Genomic DNA, 14,980 nt, shown 5'->3' with positions numbered 1-14,980 from the left:
CCTCGCCTGTTTCTAGCTATGGTGACCGAAGAAAAAGAATGGTACAAGATAGCAAAGATAAATGAAATAGAGAAAAATGAGTATATTCATCCTGTGTAATATTCTTTACAGAGACCTCTTATAGCCTCCTAGGCCCTCAGCCACGGTTTCCCACATGGGTTATAACCGTTTCTTGGAAACATGAATAAAGGAAATTAAAACTAACAAAATTGGGACCACAGCCTTTATATGCGCATTAGTAAAAAGACAGAGAATAAAATGAAATAATGATAAAGACTAGTTCACCCCTCATGCAATGCAAAGAATTTCCTTTTAAACAAATACTCAAGAAAAATAAAATTGGAGAAATTACTCTTTTTTAAATCCTGATGATTAGCAAAAAAAAATGTTTTTTGATCCTACGTCCAAAATCAGAGCGCACTATCCTACGGTTCAGATGTATCAGTCAATCAAAAGTTACTCACTTTCATCTTCTCCTTCTCTCGCAAGCTTCTCCTTCCTTCATAATTGCTTGCACTGTCTGTAATCACCGACCACTGCGCGATCATGGCGTCCGATTCCTCTGCCCTCGCTCTCTTCCTCTTCTCCATTTTCGCTTCTCTTCACTGTAAGTTCGATCATTCACAACCAAAAATCTCTCATTTTTCGCATTTTCTGCGGTTTACGCATATTTGAACCCTCGAATTTGTCGTCTTTTCAGTGTTCGCCGGCGCCGTCGTCGTGATTGAAGACGGATACACGGTGAAGACGGTGATCGACGGCCACAAGCTCAAGATAAACCCTCACTCGGTGATGCTTCGTCCTGGATCGTCTGATTTGGTCGTCCTTGATTCTTCCGGTAGTGCCTTCTACACTGTACGGCTTCCCACTTCGAAAGGTGCCGATGAAAATGAACCTCCATTTCACGTTTTCCATTTTCGTGAAAGCTTAGGGTTTGGGGTTTAAATGGTTTATTATTAGTAATATGATTATACATTTAATTTTAGAAATGTAATAATGGCAGATAGTGTCGTTAAACGGTTTTCTGGAAGTGGAACCGTCGCGGGATATTCTGATGGTGAACCGGAAACGGCCCGGTTCAAAAATCCCGAGAGCTTTGCGATAGATTTGAAAGGGAATATTTATGTCGCCGATCAGAAGAACAATGTGATTAGGAAGATCACTGATACAGGTCCCACTGCTTTTCATTTATTCTGCGTCACTTTCTATGTTTTGTTTTATTCTTAATATTTCTCATGAGAAGTTTTGTAGATTATTGTTGTCTTGTTGAGGATATTTATATGTACAGGCGTTAGTACAATTGCTGGTGTGAACAAGAAGATAGGCAAGGATGATGGGCCAGGACAGAACGCAACGTTTTCGAATGATTTCGAGCTGGTTTTCGTTGCGGAGAAATGCGCGTTGCTGGTCTCAGATCACGGGACTATGTTGGTGCGGCAGATTGATCTCAAGGCTGAGGATTGTGTTGGGGGCTCTGGTTCCGGTCATGGTGAGCTTTGACTGTTTTGTGCTTTAATGGCTATGAATTCTTTATAATGGCCAGTTATGCGGAACGAAACATGGGAGTTTTAAGAAATGCCCAATTGACAACTTTGCTTGATATGAAAAACAATCCATGCACCAGTTGCTTTAGTGCGGCAAGAAATTGATCTCAATGAGTTTTACTTTCTTTACAGGATTGGGATCAGTTTCAGTTTGGAGTGTGGTAGTAGCAGTGGTAGTGGCATGCATAGTTGGGATTGTTGTTGGGTTAGCAGTAAGGCCTTACATCCTCTCTCGTGTAAGTGTTTTCGTGCCCTTTATGCGATACCGTTGAAATTGGCATAAAAAGAAAAGAAAACAAAAGGCTTGCATATTGGTGTAAAAACTGTTGTTTTATTTGTAGACAGGAAGGCACCAGGATGCAGTGCTTCAGCGAGACATGGAAGCTTTGCCTAATCAATCTGGGGAAGCAAGTTCAGATACCCTGCTTCGTCATCAGAAGCGCAGTTGCTAACTCCGTTTTGGTTTTCTCCTTGTTGGAGAGGCTCCTTTGGCTGGGCCTTTCTCATCTATCCCTTTTATTTAGTACTAATTATCTCGCACCCCAAGTTTCTCCAAAGGACCGAGCAATGCTCGACAGTGATAAAGTTGATAGTAGTAGTTGTAGCGGTCTTGGTAGTGGTAGTGGTAGTGAGATGATGAACTCCCAGAAGTACGCTGATCAACTGAAGGACTTAATAAATTTTGATGGTAGTTTGGAGTTAACAAATTCTGCGAGTACCCAAATGATCGACCAAGGAGGAGAATATCAGGAGGGACGTGATGTTGTTTTGTCGGACTGCCATGGGAATGGGAGGATAGACACTATGATAAAAACTAATATTAACTGTTTTGCAGAGGTGGCTAAAGAAACTGCTCTAATAGAGGGAACTTTGTTGGGCAGCTCAGGTTTAGTCAAAAGAAGATGAAAGAAATGAGACTTTAAAAGCTCTGCTTCATGTTGTAATGACTTTTATATATTTAGTTTGAAGTTTGTAAATCTATGAACCTCTTTTTTATCAAACCCTCCTATCAGTTTCTAGATTTCCTACAACTACTATAATAGCTTCTACTTTCTGTTATATGTTTTGGTTTGATTACCCGATTGCAAGGAAATATATATATATCTGAAAAATCCTCCTTTGTTTGATTTTTTAATTTTGATCAAAATTGACAAGGAAGATATATACAATTATATATATATAAAAGCGCTTGCCATGAATTTTTAATACCAATAATGTACTGTACCACCAATATTTGAATAAATGGCCTTGATTATTTTGGGCTTCAATATACCCCAGTAAACAACCCAACATCATACAGATCGAATGCTCAGAAGCACCAAGTCTCCCTTGAATCCCATAACCAATACTGCCTATGACCAGGACTTTGGATTTTTATATTATGCTCCAAAATAAGTCGAGAACTAAGAATTCCTATTATGTATATAATATTATTTTCCATAGCTGTAGCTCATAGAATTGATTCTGGAGCGAATGTTGTGATGATCAAACACGGGATCTCCATATTCAACAGGCTTTATGATCACAGCTTCACGCCTTCTGTCCTGCTCCTGAACCGCCCCAAACACAATTTCATTTGTTTTCTCGCAGCTTTGCTCGTAGTAAGTATGCGGAACAGATGAGTGGTACTTGTGGTGATGCTGCTGCTGCTGTTGTTTCTGCTGATGCTGAAGATCATCATCCCAACCGCTGTAGAAGACTCGACTTTGACGCAATTGATGCATCTTTTCCGCATCCTTAGACATGAAAGGATAGGTTTTTCGAGGAGTGGGGGTCCTTGTTTCAATGGTAGGAGGCGGCTCATCCTCATCCGGTATCACAAAACTTTCTTGCACAGGCCAAGCATTTGAATGCTTTTGCTGTAGAGTACTTTGATATTCATAATCCAAAGGCTTTCGCCGCAATCCAGGAAATATTCCTCCCAAAATCTCCATCATCGATGTCCCAGTGTTTGCTAAAAGCTTTCCAAGGGATCCAAAGAACCCCTCTTCTTGCTTTTCTTGCTCATCTTCTGTAGGGATTAAAGGTGGCCTGACTGACTTCATAGGCTTCTGATATGCACTTTGCTGAGCACTCGTCTTCTCTGAGCTTAGATCCTTTAGAAACAACAAAAGACAAAGGTAAACGAATGCTTCACGGTTATCATATAATATGCGAGGAAAATTGATTCCACTTTTCTTAAGCAACAAAAGGTCGCTCTCAAATTTCAGAAAAGACATCCAAACTCCTGTCATAGTAAAGCTGTTACTTCGACAAGGATATCATATGGTGAGGTCTGCATGAACAGCCTATTTTGTCAAGTACATCAAGCCAGAAAAAATAAATAACATATTATCAAGAGGCGACCTCTGACTAAAATGTTCTCTCTCTCGCAATAGGAACTTGACATCTAATATTTCGATATTGTTTCACTATAATAGCAAAAGTGAGCAAACGTAAACACTTTGCTCAATCTACTTGTCCTATATCTAATGCAGAAATATGAAAAATAATTTACAACTTATTTTCTTGGAAATCGTTTGACCTGAAACCCTTACACAATCCCTAATCACTGCAGGAAAGCCTAGGTGGAACAAATGTAAAACTTCCTTTATCAATGAATCAAGGAAGCTCACGTTAAGTATCTCAACAGACTGAACAGAGCTAATTTAACGTCTAAATGTTGAGTCATAACAAAGAAGAGTACTCACACTCTGTGAAGAAACAATTGTACCCACTCTGCGTTGCAGTAATGCCAACATATAACCAAAGAAGCCAGCCCCCAGAAGCATCGCAATCCCTGCAATAACAACGAAAATAAGTACCATTAAATAATGTGCTAACAAATTATAAAAGTACAAAACTTGGTTGGTGTTGTATACCGAGAGGAAAACCGGTGCCATATTGATAAGCACAGTCATCAAAATGGAGTTGGATTTCCCTTATAGCACGATTTCCTCTGTCTATGACAAGTAAGGAGCAACTGCTTCCAATGTAAACCACATCAAAATCATCCGAAAATTTTGCATCTTCACTTGGTCCATCAACATGACCTCCCCCGCGACCCCATTTCCCTCCGGCAATGGTTGTAACCCCTACCAGTAGAATTCACTTAAGTTAAATTATTCACATAACTAATTCCAACTCCAATAGACCACAATCTTAAAGAGAAGAAACACCAAAACTTAATTTGGCACATGAAATGCTTAAACATAAAGCGTATATAGCTTACCGGCATCACTTAGCTTCCTGATTGCCATATTCATTGTATCCGCAATATAAATGTTTCCTCTGTCATCAACTGTGAGCCCCTTTGGATGATTCATTCTTGCCTCTCTCAGCTTCCCGTCTACATGTCCAAAGTATCCTTCGGCGGATCCTGTCACCAATTTCGGTCTGCTATCTGCAGCGTTCCAAAAATTTCAAGGAGAAAAAAAATTAGGAATAGAGAACCCGTGAAAGCACAAATAGATCAATTATAATGCATAAAAAGATTTGCAGATTGAGCAGTCCTGCATTCTACACAACCAATTGATTGATATTGTAAAACACAACGGCTCATCGCAAAATAAACTCAATATTTTCTTTAGAACACATCAACCAACATTTAGACTCTGCTAAAACGACTTGAGCTGTAAATTTGTACAAGCAAACCAAACCCCGTCAAAATTCTTTGACATGATAAAATATGCTTCAACTTGCTAAACCAAACGCTAATAATTATACGGGTAAACAACAAAAGACTAATTTAATTATTCAAGAACTAAACAAAATCCACTTACAAAGAGAAAGAGAGGAGGAGATCCTATAAAGATTACTATTGGCAGAGTCCAGAATCAGAAGCTCCCCACTGGGCAGAACTTCAACAGAGTGGGGCTCAATTCCAAGTTTGCTCCCATCAAACACAGTCTCCACAGTATATCCACTCTCAAACTTCATCAACGGACGGCCAGTAATCGCTACATAAAGTTCAATCCATACACACAAACACACCAAATCAAAACCAAAACAAAAAAAAGAAACAAAAAAAATAATACTGATTCACCAGAGATCTATACCTGTTTTGGTCGTGGCTTTGAGTGACCAGAGAGATTTCATGGCCATAGAAACCGCATTTGACACAAACCCATTTATGAGCTCTGAAAAACACATGTAAATACAACTTCATATTCGAGCTCAGAAAGTAAAACAAAAGGAGATCACAAATTAAAGCTTTATTACTATAATCAGTAAAGCTTCAAAAAAATGAACACATTTTTTTTTTAAAAAAAGTAATAATAAAACTGACTTACTTGCTGGTGCATTAGTGGGAGCTGAAGAAACACCTCCGAAAATGACCAGAATGGTTAGACCCAGAAGCAGCAGATTCCGACCCATTGCTTGAATCCACAAAGCGAACTCGATAATACTCCTCAAGCTCTCTGCATTGTAGAGAAAGCCCTAAATTATATCTGGGTTTTTGCTCAACTCAAAAGGGGTTTTTGGTTTCGGCAAAAACCAGTCGGTTTTCTGAGTATAGTGAAATGAGAGTGTGGAAAGAGACAAGGAAAAGGAGTGAGAAAAGGGAGATGGGAAAGTAAAGGAAAATAAAGTTCATTCATAGAGAGAGAGAGTATCAAGCTTTTTTCCTTTTTTTTTTTTTTTTTTTGATGTCTGAAAAGATTTTCTGTTTTATTTTTTTTTTTTTACAAAAAAGATTACATTTTCATGTTCATTAAAGAGCTCAGCAACAATATTCTCTCCACCTAAATCCTCGCCATGTCTAAAGTATTTCACTTTTTAACATTCTTTCACTATATTTATTATTTATTTATTACCATCTGTTTTGTTTTTAATTTTTTATTAGTAACTCACATGTTTGGTAAATCGAACTTTTTATTTTTTTTCCATTATAATTGAGATTTATGGTTTCTAATTTCGGTTTACGTGTAACGAAACATGCAAGTGAAAATAACAAGCGTCAAATCAGAATTCTCCAAATCGTATTTATTTTTCAAGTCGAAAATGATGTCAATTATTAGACCAATCTAAGACGGTCACTGCTAATGGGGACGTGGTCGTCCTCTAGGATGACTCAATTTTCACCGTTCAGCAGTATCATCACTTTTGACGTGATTAATCCTAAACTCTAGAGAGAGAGAGAGAATAAAATAAGAGAGAGAAAGATGGGCTATGCTGGGCCCAGAGAGAAGTATCACCTCTTGGACGAGACGGGACCAGCAAGCAGCCATGAAAAATGGCTAAAGGCCAGGCTGGGCCTGATGATGACAACATTCACCCCATAGTACGTTGGCCAATATTTTTAATTATGCCATGTGATATTCCAAAAACAACATAGTTATTAGTTACAAGTTGGTAGGTGGCTAGCTTCAAAGCCTTTTTCCAATCCCTCTTTATTCAAAAATCAAGAGATAACGATAGATAAAAATATAGATATAACTAGTGAGATCTCCGTGATGTTGCACGGATGTTTGTTTATTTATTTATTTTATGTAAGATTACATACAATAATATAATAATTAGTTACAAATAAGTGATTACATTGTAAAATGAAAAAAAAAAAAATATATATATATATATATATATGAAAATGATATTCAAAGGTTAAAATAAATGACGATAAACAATCAAAATAAATTTTACACATTGTCGTGATTGTATTACATATGTATACATAATTATTTACACATTTTTTTGTTCACTTAAAAATAAATAAACAAAATAAATAATAATAATTAGAAAAAAAAAATGAATGATTCCAAGTAACGCACGTGATCTATTCAAAATAATTAATATGCAAATTGTTTAAAAAAAGAAAGAAACAAAAGGGTAAAAAAGGTATAAAAGAAATATGTCAGAGTACGATGATCCGACCTCTATTTGGTTCAGCCCAAAGAGCTCGCAGTGCGATATGTGTGGCATAGCTTTAAGAATGAAAATTATTTAAGGGTCTATAGTGGTAGTGGAGTGATTACGCCGATAGGTCCGTATGGACCTATTTTGTTTAATTTTTTTAATTCAATTTGACGTGATTTTATTTTATTTTGTGTATTTTTTTAAAGTAATTTGATTATTTATAGTATTTTTATCTAAGTCGTATAGAAATTTCGCACAAATTGGTGTTAAAACAGACAAAATCGAGCTATAAATCCATTAAATATAATAAGTAATAATAATTTAAAATAATTCAGGATTTATCACAGGCAGTTGGATCTAAAAAGTCAGCGGATGCAATTGGCGCGTGAACCGCACGCGCAAGGAAATGCGCGTCCAGAGTTTGGCAGGGGACAAAGTCATCAACAGCACTGGAGGTGGGGCCCGCTGCTTGATTCTTCCAACGAATTAAAGAACGACACGTGGTAAGGCTGTCGGCCACAATAGGAGATGCACGAGATCATCTGCTTCAGTTTCACGTGAGCACACTCTTCTTCACCTTTAAAATTGCAACACGTGGCAACGTTATCTATATGGCGATATGTGTTGTGCCACGTGGAGCGCATTTAAGAAGGTGCCTAATTGTGTTTTGACACGTGGACTTTATGATAAATCTCACCGCACACAATCATTTTCACACTAGAGAAACAAAACAACGCAGTAATTTGTGGGGCAACGGAAATGACTAAAATGCCCAACAAAAAATAACTAAATAAATAAGAAACCGAGAACAAAACGGTAAAAGCAATAATAAAAGGACACAGACGAAATTTTCTCAAAATTTAAGGAGAGAAGGGACCGAGCACTGTTCAAAGAACAGTAACCCGGGTTCCTTCTTTAGTAGAGAGAAGATAATATGAAAATATCAAGGGGAATACTATTTATTCTCGCCGGCCCCATCGCCATTGCAAGCACTACTCATTAGGGGGTGGGCCCCACACTGTGGGTTCGACGGGATGAAAAGGGTTTCTCATGTACAAAAGAGAAATTTTAGCATCATTTTTTTTATCACTCTCCTTATTACAATTTGATACGTGAATTTTACTAATATGATATATTATTATTTGAACATAAATAGCTATACAAAAACTCAGTTTGTTGCATAATAACTAATAAGTGTAGGGTAGCTTTGGGTCAAATTGATTGTTACATGATATTTGTACACTGTCACATCTTATCATAACGTAAAATGCCATTAAATGTTTTTTGAGATTTTTTTTTTCTTGTGTGGTTTCATGAAAGGGTAATATTTGGGGGTAATATTTGAAGCGTATAGAATGTTTTGGACCACTATTAGTTGTGACGAATAGGTTTTGTACTTGCTGAGGTACATACCATCAGGATACAGACACTGCAAGCCTTGTATGATTCCAGTCTGAAGAGCTTGCCGTGCATATGATTCATGTTTTTTATTTGTAAGTTTTGCCAAATTTGGCTTGAATACAACGTGCCAATCTACTGCCAATAAAGTACTGAAAATTTTTGCCTTTCTCCATTGATGATATTTGTCCCACATTGCAAAATTTTCAAGAGCATGAACTTTATACCAATGAAGATAAGTATGAATCATCATGTGATGATGGAACAGCTTCTCTCTCTGCAAATCATCATGAGAGAGAGAGAGAGAGAGAGAGAGAGGAGAACCTTCAAGCCTATATGATCCTTCTATCTTTTCTCTTTCTGGATTCTCACTGCCTCACTTTTATATCTTTTCCTATCCGAATAGCTTTTCTGGCCAACGGTGCTATAGTGAAAGAATCTTGCAAAGAGGAAATCTGCAGCCACCCAAATTGTAAATGTCAATCCTATCTTCTTAATTCCTCTTTTCCTCGCGAACAAATATCAAGATTTTAAAAAAAGGCACAAACAGAGATGAGAGAACAGAGAGACAACATTGGAACAAACTGACATTTTTCTTCTACTATGAAAAGAACCATTGTATCTATACAAGTTAACAGTGGGGGCCCGAGATCAATGTAAATAGCCACTGAAGGACTTTCTGTAAAACCAATCCTGAATACAACTCTTTGCTGGGCACCCTCTAAATACAAGATTGATGTCACCATCATATACAAAATCAAGAATGGTCATTTCCCAAGGTCCTGATAATGTTACCAAAATAAGCTTTTTTTCCCCAAGCAGACCAATCAGATTAGCGATTAGCAAGCTCCACTGATGAATCATGTTAAGATCAATCGCCGATAATATATCATCATCATCTCAGAGAAGGGAATCCCCTTAATTAAAAAACAATGGCTCCAGCGTATCAAAAGCAGTGAACCAATCCCAGCCAACCCTTTTCAACTCAAAGTGCACTCTCAAAAGAAACCTGGATTTGGGCGAGATTGCGAGGCTTCGGGACTGAAGCATTGGCTAAGCCTTGTAGCAACTTTACAACATCAGCAGCATCGTCGAGATAATACTTTGCCTTGCTTGGCTTTCTCCCTACAGTGCAGGCAAATATCTCAGGAGGCGCAGGCAAGGATGGACTAGACACTGTGCTTAGTATGCTCTCAAACATGTCTTCATCCGATCTATCATCTCCGATGCACGCCACAAAATCAGGTGGCATCCCATCATCAACCATTCTCAAAAGAACCTTTTCGGCGACCAAACCTTTGCTTACTCCCTACATGTAATACAGCATTAACTTAAAACTCGCAGGCATATGTGAGGAAAAACAATGTGTGGGCAAGAGATGAGGTTTATACCTGTGGCTTAACTTCAACAATATGCTGGCCCCTTTTGACAACGGCTGGTTCATTAGCAAGTACATTTTCCAGGTGGTCCAACAATTCTTTTGCTTGACATGATCCAAAATCAGGGTCTGCATCTTGATGATGCCACACCAAAGCACTCTCTTTAGTCTCAATGTTGGATCCGTCGGTTGTCTCTGTATACAATCTCATTACAGGTTCTACAATTTCTTTCCAATCAAGATCGGCACCAATGGGACTGGTCTCCCACTCAGAGGTTCTGCACCACCTGCACACAAAAAAAAGGAGAGAGAGACCTAAGAAATTGAAAAGACACTTCATGTGCAGCCAAAGGTTCAAAAAGACAACTTACATACCTTAAGAAGTATCCGTGTTCAGCTGCAATTCCTAGTGTCTCACATGGGGCAAACCACTCACTCAGAGAACTTCTTCCCCTCCCGCTAACAATAAACACGGTGTTCTTAGGATCATTGCACAGAGAATTTAGAATGGAGATCACCTCCGGGCTTGGGGATTTAATTATAGAAGCCTGGGAAACAACTGTGCCATCATAGTCCAGGAATATTGCCCTCCTATTTGTTCTTCTATATGCTGAGACGATATGGTCAATTGACAACTTCTTAAAGTTTGGAGACAGAGAAACAACTCTGAAACCCAGGCCCAAACCGATACCCCAGCAACGTTTACGGTAATGATCCCGGCATGCTCTCTCCAAATCCTTCACAAAACTACTAGACCAATAAGCCACATCATGAGAACTAACATACCGATAATGCTTTTCGTGCCGCAATTGCTTCTCAGGATCAGGCATCGTGATTGCTGAACTCAAGGCATCAGCAACAGCATCAATGTCCCAAGGATTAACTCTGATCGCTCCACTTAAAGAAGGTGAGCAACCAATAAATTCAGACACGACAAGCATGCTTGTGCGAGGAGCATCTGCTTCTATGCCTAAAGCTTTATTCATAGACGGAGTCCCCTGCCTGCAAACAATATACTTATAAGGAACTAAGTTCATTCCATCCCTTACAGCATTTACTATGCAACATTCTGCTACAGCATAATAAGCCGACTTCTCAAAACGTGGGACAGGACGATCAATTAAAATTACTGGCTTGTAGTTGGACGAACCATAAACTTCATTGATTCTTCTCGCAGTTAAATATGTCTCACTTTTAGCTTCCTGGACATCCTTTCCCAATCCCCTGGCAGGATTCACAATCTGAACCAAGACCACTTTTCCCTGTAGATCTGGTTTCTGCTGCAAAAGCTGCTCAATTGCAAGAAGTTTGAGGCTGATGCCTTTAAAAATATCCATGTCATCGACTCCAAGAATTAACTTCTTTCCCTTAAATTGTTCTTGAATTTCTTTGATTTTGGCAGATGTAAAGGGGAGATTCAAAACAGATTCAAGACGGCCCATGTGAACACCTACAGGAAGAATTTTAATATACACTGTGCGACCAAAATAGTCCAACCCAATGTGTCCTCGCTTTGATTCATAGTCCAGGCCGAGCATTCTGCTGCAGCAAGAGAGGAAATGACGTGCATAATCAAATGTATGAAAACCAATGAGATCGCAATTAAGCAACCCCCTCAAAATTTCATCACGAACAGGCAAAGTCCGATAAATTTCTGAAGAAGGGAATGGGCTGTGAAGGAAGAATCCAAGCTTGACGCGATAGAATCGCTTCCTCAACAATGTTGGAAGAATCATTAGATGATAATCATGAATCCATACATAATCATCATCAGGATTAATCACTTCCATTACTTTGTCTGCAAATATTTTATTAGCAGATACATAGGCCTGCCAGAGCGAGCGGTCAAAGCGATCACCATGGTCTGGGCAAATGGGTAGCATGTAATGAAAAAGCGGCCACAGCTGCTGTTTGCAGAATCCCAGATAGAACTTCTTCTGGAGATCATGGGGAAGAAAAGTAGGTACACAATTGAAGTCCTCCAGCAACTTCTGTGCGACTTCTTCCTGTTCACTCGGATCTATTTCAGCTTTGAGTGAACCGACATAAATGACCTCAGTTTCTGAAGAGAATCCATCCTTTAGATGCAACAGAAGTGAATCCTCGTCAAAACTGAAGCACCATTTAGCAGTTTCTGGATCCCTTTTTGCATGCAAGGGTAACATGTTTGCCACTAAAATTTTCCGATCTAGACAAACAGATGAAGCAGCATCTGAGTCCGCATCATTACCGCCATCCAAATCAGATATAATGCCGGGGACAGTCATCACCCTTGGAAGGGGCCTTGGACTAGGAGTGCACGGAAAATCCAATAGGCCTCCAGAGGCCAAATCTAAAAGGTTTGCGCACGACCTTGATGCCATGTATGAAACTTAGACATACAGAGCTAACACTTGGTGCTAAAAAATTTCTGCGCAATCAGAGATGTATAATACCTGCAGCAAAAGACAGAATGCCGATGTCAACATTCAGTACAGTAAGACAAGATGACTGAGCTCCATATTCCTCACTTAATAGTAATAATGTTGAGATCATCAAACAAGTAGAGAAACAAAAAGAGATGTCCAGGAACCTAAAAAATAATGATGATAAGTCCAATATCCCATATTCCTCACTACGTAGGAATCATAGCATTCAGCTTGGGAGGACAAAAAAAAAACCTTGAGTCTTCAAACTTTGTTGTTTGATTTTAGTTTATTATACAAATGCAAAATAAATAATATGCATAACATCATTAAAGTTAACCACAACCGCATGATGTAATAATTGATATCATGTTCTTAGTTTCTTATGAATTACCTTATGCACCATACAGTTTCATGGCCCTAGAAAAAAAATAACAATTACCATACTTCTAAATTTTCTCTCAACCTCATAGGATATATAATAAATGACTGTTTCATAAACAACTCCTGATCATTGTTCTTTCCAGTCGTCTAGCCAGATTAAACAAAACATCAAGTTTTCTCAAAAATGAAAGGAAATAAGTAATCTCGCATTCACATAATCCACCATAGAATTCATACTGGGCACGTTCGCTTTATTTGATTACCCGGCTCCAAAAAGGCATGCCTAACCCTTTTCTCATTTTTGTCCATGTTTCCCCTTTCGGAGAGCCTGAGAAAGGGTACTATACAAGGTAAGTTCGGCAAAAGATAGTATCTCTACTCCTTAAGTCATCTAATCTATTTATAGCTAATACTAGGAAAATAACTTTTCCTCAGAATAACCAAGAGGTTTTCCGAAGTTTGTATTTCTGAAAATAATAACAATAAAATGAATTTTTTTTAAGACTAATTATCCAAAGAACAATTTTTCGTATCTAAGATCTTTTAAAGAAAAAAATTAACGATCTTGTGAGGAGATTAGATCAAGAGAACGGTCAAGTTATACCACATCATTCGGAAGACGATCCAAAATAGGATCAAAACGAACAAAAGCTCTCACCTTCTGTTTGGTTCCCGAGAAAAACTCACAAAAATAACGACAAAAAGAAAAAAAATTTCCCGAATATCATTTCTCACTCGTCTAAACTAAACTAAACTCGTCAAAGCAAACGAAAATTCCAGGCAAATACAAAAAACACCTCGGATCAAAACTTCCATATCCTTTCTCTCACTTTCACATCAGGAAAACTCCCTCACCAACCAAACCAAACACACACGAAAATTTAGGAAAACTCACGCCAAGTCCAGCGGCAGATCAGAGAGAGAAAACGAGTTTGAAATTTCAAAACGAAACCGGAAAAATCAAACAAAAGAAGAAAAGAAAACCGAGGATTACCTTCCCGTCGAACGTCCGGCGATCAGAGACGGTGGTTGTTCGGCGACCGGGGCGGCAATTCACGTTGAGAACGACGCAAAGTGTAGAGAGAGAAAGAGAGAGAGGAGAGAGAGAATGGAGGCTGTGCTGGATGTTTCAATAAAATATGAGAGATCCGAAGGAGAGAGATTGATATTATATACACACACATATATTGCATATATATTATCGCAGAGAGACGTGGGGATAGGGTCCATAAAAAAGCTTTACCGCGGTTTTTATTTCTTTTCCTTTTTTTTTTTTTTTTGCCCATTTTAAAATTTCTGAATTATGAGCTGTGTTTTTTCGGATTGCGCTTCAAATTTTTCAACTCTCTTTTGAATTACTAAAATGCCCTTTATTCGTCCGTACACAATAATTACTTTTTTCTCTTTTCTAACAATTGATACAAAATTAATGGAACATACAGAACTACCCTTATAATTAACTACGTTTCAGTATTTTTGGGGAAAAAAATATGCATACAATTGCTAAACTTTTATAAATTAATACCCGAAGAACCATAAAATTTAATAATTAATCGAGATATTATTTAATCAAGATAAATAGAATCTTGTTCATTTTCTTTGGTTCAAATCACAACTCAAATTTTTATTATAATGGTTTCTCTCATAAAAATTCAAATTTAATCTTTTGTGCTATAGTTGAAATGCAACATTTTATTCTTTTACATAAATTTACTTTTCAACTCGAATTGAAAATTTAAACCATAGAAACAAGCGAGGCCTACTACATTTGAGACTAAGTTGGGACATGCAAAAAAAATATTATTTAATTATTATTAATTTATCGATGTTATATTGTACATTTAAACTATGTTTGATTGGAGGGACGAAGAAGAGTAGGGATGGAGAAGAGTTTGAAGGCTGGGAATGTGAAGTATTGAGAGAATTATGATAATCATTTATGTTGTTTGATATGAGGGAGAGTAAGTTAAAATGATGAATGAATGAGTATGTGTTTAATTATTATATTGTTGTTTTTATCATTTCACTAAATTTTT

General features: G+C 37.8%; 3 protein-coding genes across 4 annotated transcripts; 1 reads left to right on the top strand and 2 right to left on the bottom strand.

Annotated features, from left to right (window-relative positions):
• Positions 1 to 439: 439 nt before the first annotated feature.
• On the top strand, positions 440 to 2,545 carry LOC21410415. 2 transcript variants are annotated; one of them, XM_010102192.2, is made up of 6 exons: positions 440 to 607; positions 701 to 877; positions 1,004 to 1,171; positions 1,289 to 1,489; positions 1,677 to 1,780; positions 1,890 to 2,545. In XM_010102192.2, exons 1-6 carry the CDS (start codon positions 547 to 549, stop codon positions 2,448 to 2,450), a joined length of 1,272 nt encoding a protein of 423 aa, XP_010100494.1. In that variant the 5' UTR covers positions 440 to 546; the 3' UTR covers positions 2,451 to 2,545. The 2 variants fall into 2 exon arrangements, with proteins under 2 accessions (XP_010100494.1, XP_024023971.1); XM_024168203.1 differs by having other exon boundaries at positions 1,886 to 2,079.
• Positions 2,546 to 2,720: 175 nt separating this feature from the next.
• On the bottom strand, positions 2,721 to 6,116 carry LOC21410414. Its single transcript, XM_010102191.2, has 7 exons — positions 5,816 to 6,116; positions 5,582 to 5,662; positions 5,306 to 5,482; positions 4,756 to 4,926; positions 4,406 to 4,618; positions 4,235 to 4,323; positions 2,721 to 3,640 (listed from the first exon to the last, which is right to left on the bottom strand). The coding sequence occupies exons 1-7, from the start codon at positions 5,898 to 5,900 to the stop codon at positions 2,975 to 2,977; spliced, it is 1,482 nt and encodes a 493-aa protein (XP_010100493.1). The 5' UTR covers positions 5,901 to 6,116; the 3' UTR covers positions 2,721 to 2,974.
• A 2,725-nt stretch (positions 6,117 to 8,841) lies between these two features.
• LOC21410413 (probable alpha,alpha-trehalose-phosphate synthase [UDP-forming] 9) lies at positions 8,842 to 14,103 on the bottom strand. Its single transcript, XM_010102190.2, has 4 exons — positions 13,939 to 14,103; positions 10,531 to 12,590; positions 10,169 to 10,442; positions 8,842 to 10,086 (listed from the first exon to the last, which is right to left on the bottom strand). Exons 2-4 carry the CDS (start codon positions 12,516 to 12,518, stop codon positions 9,763 to 9,765), a joined length of 2,586 nt encoding a protein of 861 aa, XP_010100492.1. The 5' UTR covers positions 12,519 to 12,590; positions 13,939 to 14,103; the 3' UTR covers positions 8,842 to 9,762.
• Between the last annotated feature and the right edge of the window lie 877 nt (positions 14,104 to 14,980).

Source organism: Morus notabilis, unplaced genomic scaffold, assembly GCF_000414095.1.
Source record: "Morus notabilis unplaced genomic scaffold, ASM41409v2 Scaffold99, whole genome shotgun sequence".
Taxonomy (NCBI): Eukaryota; Viridiplantae; Streptophyta; class Magnoliopsida; order Rosales; family Moraceae; genus Morus; species Morus notabilis.
Note: the sequence above shows the minus strand (reverse complement) of the source record. Positions and strands in the feature narration are given on the sequence as shown.